Genomic DNA, 9314 nt, shown 5'->3' on the forward strand with positions numbered 1-9314 from the left:
TAACACGGAGGTGGAGCACAATACTTCTGCCGGTGATGTTTTCAAGGCAATTGGGATAGTCTTTGGTTCCCTTTTTGGTGTTTTTGGTCTTGGTTATGCGGCATGGATATCATTGGGCCCAATTGCTGATTGCCTGGATAAACTGGATGCAGAAAAAAAGATGCGTCAAGTTACTCCAGTCTAATCTCAACCACAATCACTCCTGCCAAAACAAAATTTGATTACACAACTTTACATACATGACTCCCATGGATTAGCATTGTGAAGTCATTTTTGGATCAGAAGGGTGTTTGTGTATGGTGGCTCTAAGGAGGAACCCGGAGAGCTACTGTAGAGGGGCATGAGTCACAAGATTTTATTTTCTTATGTTTGCTGTCAATTGCTGTGTATTCTACAGCCTCTACACCACACCACAAACTCTTCAAACTTGTGTAGGTATGGATTTCAAACCGAAAAAAGTGTTACGCTCCTGGCTGGTCATCCATGAGGCAGGAGCAATGGACTTGATCAAGTTTCTATGACTTTAACCTGTGGTGAAGTGTGTTTAGTGTAGGTCAATATTTTATGTCATGTACCTCAATAAAGGGTCTCCTGGGTCCTCTCCAAGGTGCCACTTGAGTCAAAACCACAAACCATGAAAATTGCCTCTGAAACATCCTCCAAATTCCTTGTGGAGCGTATCACAACCCTTCTCTGCTGCGCTGGCCAACAACTTTTTCATTGTCACTTCCCATGTGTGGCCAGTGTGTGTTCTGACACAGTCTCTCCTAATTGTATACTTTCATTTAGGTGTAAGGGGCTTAAATCACTCGTTTGGATGTAATCTATGAAAAACGAGACTTAAAGAGAAAGGTCTGTAGTGTTAGAGTTTGAGTTCTTTTGAAAAGAATCCTCACCCATTGATCCTTATCTTTTGAACCACCTCCTAACATTTGACTCTCGTCTTGGCCTCCTTCTACTTTTACTTCTTGAACCTCTGCTCTCTTTTTCTCTAGGGCAACTCATTGAGCTCTTGTAACCCTAGTCACGTTTTCTTCAGCTTTTCTTTCCAATAATAATTTTTCCATTTTGTTCTATGCATTCTTGAGTTTTTAAGTTCTAATTGAATAATGCTTCAAAAAAGGATATGATTTGAAAAAACTGAGCAATCAATGAGTCAAGCTTGAAGTTGAAGTGGTCTGTGGGTCAAATCTCGGAGAGTTCCGTGTAAGTAATCTCTCCGAGGATGAATTTCTTATTCATATTCCCTCGCGTACCCGAACCTCGGGTCGGCCTCACAGTCCCGCTCAATCCCCATGGGCTTACGAACCAACGCGTCGGTTCTAGCAACCTCAAACGTCTGATCGATATCTCGTCTTTTGCCACTCAAGTTCTCAATCAATAATCGTCTAATTATCAACGCCAGGTAGAAGCCAGACTCTTTGCATGATGGCCGATACAATCCCATCTATCGGTCTTTGGCTACTTCATCCCGCCTTCACATTGGGTTCTCTTTCGGCTCAGATTAAGCCAATTGCCCAGCAACAATGGGGAAACGCGATGACGATGTGGCTTCCAGCCGTCGCCCTACTTCTTGGCTCTCTTCCATGGCGCATGGTCTCGAGTCGTCTTATCGAAGACTTCGTGACCCTTTCAGATCTCGATACTGTGCACTTTGTGCACATCACGTCGCCTCGATGGAAAAAGCGTCTACTGTTGGTCATGAGCACTACCGCTATTCCACTTTCAGTTGGTGTCCTTGCGTTTCACCTGGTTAAAGACGGAATCCAAGGAGATTCAGTCCCATCGGATGTAGTTGCGCTGATGAGTTGGGTGGGTCTATGTCACCAAGGGTTTCGTGTTGCGTCTATTTGTGCGGCGACTAATTGCGCTCTCACCTGATGGTCGGCCCGATACGCGATGGCCCGCTATGGGATAACCATGTCACAGGCGTACTCATCAATCTATATTGTGCGGAATGATATTACGCGGCCTCCTGGTGGCTTGATGCTGATATGGCTCAGCCGGATTATCGCGGATTTGTCGATTCTTGTGATTGAATGGCTCCGAGGCGTGTCTATGGCCTGGCCATTGCTTGTTACCGCTATCCTGGCTGTCGCTGCGATCTGTGTAGCAGGAACATACCCTCTCGCTCCCGTCTTGCCAGCCAAAAATGTGGCAAAACCTGGATCAGTTCAGTCAGATTCCCAACGTCTTTTTCATCGATCCTCATGATTGAGTTCAGTTCGCATTATTCCAACAGCAACCGACGATGAGCGAGACGTGCCCGGAGGACGCGACCACACTTTGGGGTTGGATGACCTTTGGATTTGTCGAGCCCCTAATTCAATTGGCTGGCAAACGTACCTTGACTGAGGCCGATGTTTGGCAACTTTCACCATTCTTTCAACACCATAACATATTTCAAAAATTCTTGATATCACCCATGTTTGTGATCTCTCTGTACCATCATGCAACGAACTTCTATGTCTCTTATTTTGACGATTGTTCCCCTACAGGACCGGCAAGGAGCCCAAAGGTTGGATCCTTCGGCGACTTGTACGTTGGAATAAGATCGATTTGATGATCGAACTCTTCACCGAGCTTTGGTCCACAGTAGTGAGCTTTGTTGCCACCTACGCTCTCAAGCGTATACTGGACGCTCTTGCAGCGGGTGGTCAAAGAGAGGAGGCAGCGACTTGGGCAGCTGTCCATTTCTTATGTAACCTCAGTTTTGCTCAATTTGACCTTTTCGGGAGGTGGCACAGCCGGTATGTGACGTTTTCCCCTCCGTTTTGACCTTTACATCCGCATCCCCTCTTTCACAATGTGCCTGGTCTTCCAACTTTGCTTTGTCAATCTCAGTGCGTTCCACCTGAAAAGTACCATATTCGTCTTAAATCAAATCTCAAAAGACGCGTGCGAGGTTTCCCGTCTTGTTTGATATGAGCCATGTCCTACGCGCTCCCCAGATTGTGGCTGTCTGTGACTGATGTGAGGCACGCTTGTGTTGCACAATCTAAGCAACTATGTATTGTGGTCGTCACCTAAGTCCTGTTTTTAAGCCTAATGAGCAGCCAGACCCCTATCATGATCACCAACTGGCCAAAACAACAATTATGTTTGCCTAGTGTCTCAAATCCTGTGAGCAGATAGCCTCCACATAGCATATATATCTGGTCCAGGAATCTATCTGATAATCTCATACGCTCTCGCAAGGCCTGTGAAATTTCAGAGTATCGGAAATCGGCACAACGCGCGAGTGTCCTATTTACAGACTATTTTTTTTCTTTTTTCTCGCCACCGAAACACTCTTATCCATCACTTATTGCTACACATCAGCACCGTGGAGACCCTTGTGCTATAATTGCTAATTTCCGCGTTATGTCTCACATCGCTTTTGATGAATAGGCGATGCTACGAACGAACACGTGGTCAACTCTTCAGTATTCTGCATCACAAAGCGCTTCGTCGCAAAGATAAAAGTACACTGGCTAAAGCGATCGCGAACTCGAAGAAGGAGCAAGAGGAAGCGGAGAAGAGCAATGCGAACATCGGAAAGGTCACTTTCATTGTCCTACTTTGCGATATCCTATTTGAGCATTCCTCAATCTTGATGGGTTCGCCACTGTGATATGTACATCATTTGCTATTCACAGATATCAAATCTTATGGGCGGTGACGCATATGTCGTAGCCGAACGTTTTTGGGGGTTTGCGGCTGTAGTCACCTCACCATTGAAGCTGGCTCTATCGCTCATCTTCCTCTACAAGTCAGTCGCCGTTTGACGAGTTGTCGTGTATCTAAAACATCAATTCATTGAGACTTCACCTCAATTCGTGTCTCAGGTTGCTGGGAATTAGTGCGCTGTTAGGCAGCTCTATGGTTGCACTTGCCTACTTATTAAATTGGCCACTGATCAAATTTGATGTGATGGTATGCGAATTTGTCTCCACTTCAGCCAATTTCATTACATGTCTTGACAGATTCTGCTTGCATTCTGGATTGCAGTTTGCTCGGTCGTATTCTACGGCACGCGATAAAAGAATGACTATAGCAAATGAGACCATCCAGTGTAACTCGTGAGATCACTGTATCAATATCTTTACCAAATACCTCTGACATATTCCTTCTCGTGTCCCTGTTCACAGCAATCCGATTCTTAAAGTATATGGGATGGGGTTAATCAAATCAGTTTCTGCTCCAGTAGTCACAATCAGCTGAACCTCGCTGCATTCTTTAGAAAATTTGTGGGCAGGTCGCGTGGAAGAAGCACGTAGACTTGAGCTGAAACTACGAGTCAAACAGATGATACTTTCTACTGTGATCTCTTTCATCTGGATTTGGGTTCCAACAGCGATTCTCTTGGTCTCTTTTTGGTCACTCACGAGCTTCTTCGGTCGACCGCTTACCGTCAGTATTGCGTTTACATCAATCTCGCTATTCTCTCAACTTCAAGGAGCTCTAAGGGCACTTCCGAATCAAATAACATCTTGGCTTAGAGGTATAAGTCCTATATATGGAATGACCCTGGCCGTGTTCAACGTAAAGCTTACCTAAACTTGTATATTTTAGCGTATGTGTCTGTCAAACGTATTGAGGATTTCTTATCAGAGGAAGACGTACCACAATGGGTCTGCGGTATCAACGATCCTGGCCGCGTGGCCATTCCAACTGGCCAGATAAACTTTTGCGATGAAGCTATTTTCGCTTGGTCGAATCAGGCTGATAGTTTCCGGATTGGCCCACTCTCTCTCGAGTTGCCTGTGGGACGCCTCACACTGGTAACTGGACCCACTGGGTCTGGTAAGAGTACATTCCTTGCTGCGATCCTTGGTGGTGCGTCTTACTTCCCTCTTATTGCATTTGTGATGTTTTTCTAGCTGACCATAATCTTTGTCTTATTGCTTTTACCGATTGTAGAAATCGACTGCGTGGAAGGTCGAGTTGAGGTTGAGAAAGCTGGAGGCGCAGTAGCTTACGCATCTCAAAATCCTTGGCTTGAATCCATGACCATTCGAGATAACATTCTCTTCGAAACGACCATGGACACAACTCGTTATGGTCTGTCATAAAATCTAAAAGGTTTGTGTAATTCGGCAACTCATTCATACATGTTGGCTTTTATCTACAGAATCCGTAATAGATGCATGTGCTTTAAGGCAAGATCTAGCCATATTCCCCCACGGAGATCTCACAGGTGAGGAAGCACATCTTGAACAAGTATACCAAACACTTATACATCTAGCCTGTTCACAGAGATTGGTGAGAAGGGCATAAGTCTCTCGGGCGGGCAGAAGGCAAGGTAAGCCTCTGATTGCAACTGATCATCTCCATCTTGAAATATGTTCTTACGCTGCTTTCCCTGCAGGATTGCACTTGCTCGTGCACTCTATTCAAGAGCTAAGGTGAGGCTCATAACTCCCTTAGAGTTTTCATGTCAAGCTCTTATCTTGTTCCGGGCTTTTTAGACTGTTCTTCTTGATGATCCACTCGCTGCTGTGGACATGTTCACCGCGCGCAAGTTAGTCGATGATGGTCTGCGCAGCTCTCTTCTCAAAGATCGCACCGTTGTACGTTGCTGTGATTGCCTATGACATCATCCTTAATCACCACCTTCATGTTGAACTATATCACTGACTACCATCAATTTCGAGAATCAGGTTCTGGTCACCCATCACATTCGGCTATGTCGCTCCGCTGCCGACTTTGTCCTTGAGTTACGCGATGGTAAAGTTGTATATGCCGGCCCTCCCTCGGGGTTCGAGCAATCTTCAGCAGAAGAAGTTGACGATAATGTCTCGGGTGCTCAAGATAGTGAAGAAGTATCAGAAACCGAGACGATAAACACAACCTCTCTGAAAAAAGTAATTACCCCAGAAGGCGAAACTACAGGTGGAAATAACTTGATTGAGCCTGAGAAAAGATCTGAAGGTCGTGTGACAGGTTCGACCTATCGAACGTATTTCCGTGCAGCCGGCTTCAGGTATTGGTTCATGCTGGTCATATTGGTCGTGTATACAAGATTAAGTGGTTTGTAATATCACATTTCCAAGACTTTGTTTATTTCCGTTATCGACTGATCTTTTCTCTCCTCTCGATAGCATTTGCTGTTCAGTGGGCTCTAAAAGTCAGTAGAAATACCCCCGGGACACTAAGTCTTTGGTCTTGCTCTGAGGACTTCCCTTACCGATTTTTTATGTTGACAGACCTGGGGAGAAGCCTATCCACCAAAAGTTATCGCTTCCTTCCATTGGCCCGATATAACATCCGGTTTTCCGAGCCCAGACTTGGATGTACATCCTTGGCTGAACCTATACTTGATAATCAGTCAGTTCATCATTTCATTCTCTGTCTCACCTCAATTCGTTCAACTCACGGTCACCAAAATTTATGATAATTTGCCCTTTTCAGGTATCAACAGTGGATTGGCGATTCTTATCGGTCAGTTCAAAGAAAGCCACCCGATGCTAGTAATTGGGATTACATACCAAAATTTTGCTTGATCACATTAGGGCTATGCGTTGGGAATTTTATTGCGCTTAAGGCGTCTAGAAACCTTTTCTCTGCGATGTTAATCAGAGTTGTAAGGGCACCCACAAGATGGTCAGACATGGACTATGTCTCTTCACATATTACGAGATGTTGAAAACGGCTTGAACTGACCCCAATTCTTGAATCTGAGACAGGTATGACGTCACACCCGTCAGTGAAATTGTTTTCTGATATCCCATTCTCTAGCCCATCAGACTGATGCATTCGATGGGACAGACTGGTCGAATTCTGAATAGGTTTGTTTCAGATATTGATACAGTCGATTTCTCTTTGCAAGGCACAGCAGAGGGTGCGATCAGAGGTCAGCATACAAACCACCATTATTCGATGAAACCCCTAGCTGAGGACCATGATCAATGATGAAAAAAGGGGTCATTGGATTTCTTGTCTCCCTGGGAATTGTAATTTGGGTGGTTCCCAGCTTCACGCCATTGGCGATTGTGATCGCATGGCTTTACATCCGACTTGCACCAGCGTATGTGAAGGTGGCCAGAGATCTCAGGCGACTTGAATCAGTCTCAAGAAGTCCAATGTTTCAAAACTTTTCAAATGTGGGTACTCAATGTTCTATTTTGCTCAATCACTTTTGTAAGAGCTGAACTTTGGAAACGCTCAAAAACAGTTACTGCATGGAATACAATCAATTCGGGCGTATGCTGCAGAGGCCAGATACCAAAATCTATTCTACAAAGCCTGTGACACCTTTCAAAGTGCGTTGAATTGGACTTCATCTTATGATGTTTGCTGCCTGGTGACGCGAAGGAAGATGTGCTTGATATCATTTTCTTCACAGCTATGGATCATCATTATTGGTTGGCCAATTTTTGGCTTATGTGGCGCTATGACTGTGAGTTCGTCCCCTGCAATATAAATCTCAATGCATTTATACGACTCTCAACTATATCGCTTTCCAATGAAATAGGTTTGGGTTCCGTGGTGGTTTTCCTCACAACGATATTCGCACTCGTCTCTGGCGTAGATGAGGGATATGCTGCCATCAGCGTGGTGCAGGCAGAGATGTTCGCGTCCGCAACAAGAGCCTTAGTGTCGGTATTTGCTCAAGTAGAACTAGATTTCAACGGTAAGTGATTCTGATAAAAGTGACATTATTCCGAATAAGCGACCGAGTTGTTTCTTGAGAAGCATTGAGGGATATCTCTCCAAAACTAACTGACTTGGATTTGATTTGAAGCCATCGAACGGGTTACCGAGTATCTAAAAATACCTCAAGAAGCACCTGCAATAATCGAAGAGGCTCGTCCACCGGCTTATTGGCCTTCCGATTCATCTGGACTGATTGTCGAAGGTCTCGTTGTCAGATATGCACCACATCTTCCTGCTGCCCTAAAGGGTCTTTCGTTCAGCATTGCGCCAAACCAGAAAGGTAAGTACAGCGTACCTGCAGTAAAAGTATATCTCTAACATCCTTTGTCGTTGTGCATCACAAAGTGGGAGTGGTAGGTAGAACTGGCTCAGGTGAAACATCATTTCCCTCGTTCTATGTATGACCCAGAGCATGGTTTGATAATAAATGCTATGGTGTTTCTTCACGTCTGATTTCAGGTAAATCCACTTTGGCCATGTCTCTTTTGAGAATCATCGAAGCGGAGAAAGGTCAAATCATCCTGGACGGGATAGATGTGTGTCGAATTGGTTTGGACGACCTTCGTACCCGAATCGTGAGTCGCCGCATCTATCTACCTCTCTGATTCAGGACTGCCACACGTGGGGATCTATGTACTGATCGATATTGGATTTGGTATGCCCACGGTGATTGCGACTATAGACTGTTGTCAGTCAAGATGTGACTTTGTTCGAAGGATCTGTGAGGACCAACTTGGATCCGCTAAATCTCCATAGTGATGAAGAGATGTGGGAAGTGTTAAGGAAATGTAACCTGGCCAGTGTGAGACTAGAAGTTCCGGTGGACGCTGGTCATGATGATGCATTGATAGACAGCTTGGATATGAGATTGAGTGAAGGTGGGAATAGTTTCAGTGCCGGTCAACGTCAGTTGTTGGCATTGGCTCGAGCAATGTTGAGGGAGAGTAAGGTGGTGATCATGGATGAAGCTACTTCTTCGATAGATTTGGTGACGGACAATAAAGTGAGCGTTGGATCTTTTTTTCATCAAAGATTGATGTTCCTCACATGCTTCTCATTCAATACTAATCTGAAAATATTAGATACAATGTACCATTCGGGAATGCATGAAATCATCAATGGTGATCACAATAGCTCATAGACTTCTGACAGTCATAGGTAGGTTATCAAATAATCTCCCACGTGATTATTGAAGAAAAAACATCAGACTAGTATTGACGTCAGTGTATTTTTGTAGATTATGACAAGATTCTCGTCTTAGAAGAAGGAAAGATTGTGGAGTTTGATACGCCAAAAAACCTGTTGGCGAGAAAAGATGGTCACTTCAGAATATTATGTGAGATGAGCGCTGATGCGGATATCTTGTTTGAGAGACCATCTGCGTCTAATCAGGAGGTTTACATTTAGAAAGACATGTGATGCGTCTTGTGCAAGGATTCATAACTAACTTGAGTGCTGATGGGACTTGATTTTTTCACCTTTTGAAAAGTCTGTTGGGGTCTACTCGGTTTACTCAAAATGAAGTGAGGGATGTAGAACCAAGAGATATGATTATAGGCCTTGGATCAAGAGGGCCTGCTAAAAATAGACTTGTATAGATATGACTTCATTGTGTGATTATAGCTACAAGTACATTGAACAGATACAGAAAATAAATTGATCATGTTATATCTAGA

At 44.4% G+C, this 9314-nt stretch overlaps 1 protein-coding gene across 1 annotated transcript; it reads left to right on the top strand.

Moving 5' to 3' along the window:
- Nucleotides 1–1425: 1425 nt before the first annotated feature.
- MELLADRAFT_85900 (uncharacterized protein) lies at nucleotides 1426–9045 on the top strand (the record flags this gene model as incomplete). The annotated part of the gene is made up of 35 exons (XM_007409408.1): nucleotides 1426–1812; nucleotides 1930–2172; nucleotides 2225–2427; nucleotides 2499–2750; nucleotides 3057–3123; nucleotides 3199–3215; nucleotides 3391–3541; nucleotides 3639–3751; nucleotides 3828–3915; nucleotides 4037–4061; nucleotides 4131–4160; nucleotides 4223–4483; nucleotides 4555–4818; nucleotides 4903–5043; nucleotides 5114–5179; nucleotides 5239–5284; nucleotides 5351–5387; nucleotides 5451–5552; nucleotides 5637–6012; nucleotides 6084–6109; nucleotides 6189–6309; nucleotides 6394–6423; nucleotides 6495–6585; nucleotides 6669–6684; nucleotides 6751–6835; nucleotides 6904–7085; nucleotides 7130–7244; nucleotides 7328–7381; nucleotides 7457–7615; nucleotides 7727–7918; nucleotides 7984–8010; nucleotides 8098–8213; nucleotides 8321–8641; nucleotides 8721–8796; nucleotides 8876–9045. 35 exons carry the CDS (start codon nucleotides 1426–1428, stop codon nucleotides 9043–9045), a joined length of 4650 nt encoding a protein of 1549 aa, XP_007409470.1.
- Between the last annotated feature and the right edge of the window lie 269 nt (nucleotides 9046–9314).

The sequence above is a fragment of the Melampsora larici-populina genome (assembly GCF_000204055.1).
Source record: "Melampsora larici-populina 98AG31 unplaced genomic scaffold MELLAscaffold_16, whole genome shotgun sequence".
Taxonomy (NCBI): Eukaryota; Fungi; Basidiomycota; class Pucciniomycetes; order Pucciniales; family Melampsoraceae; genus Melampsora; species Melampsora laricis-populina.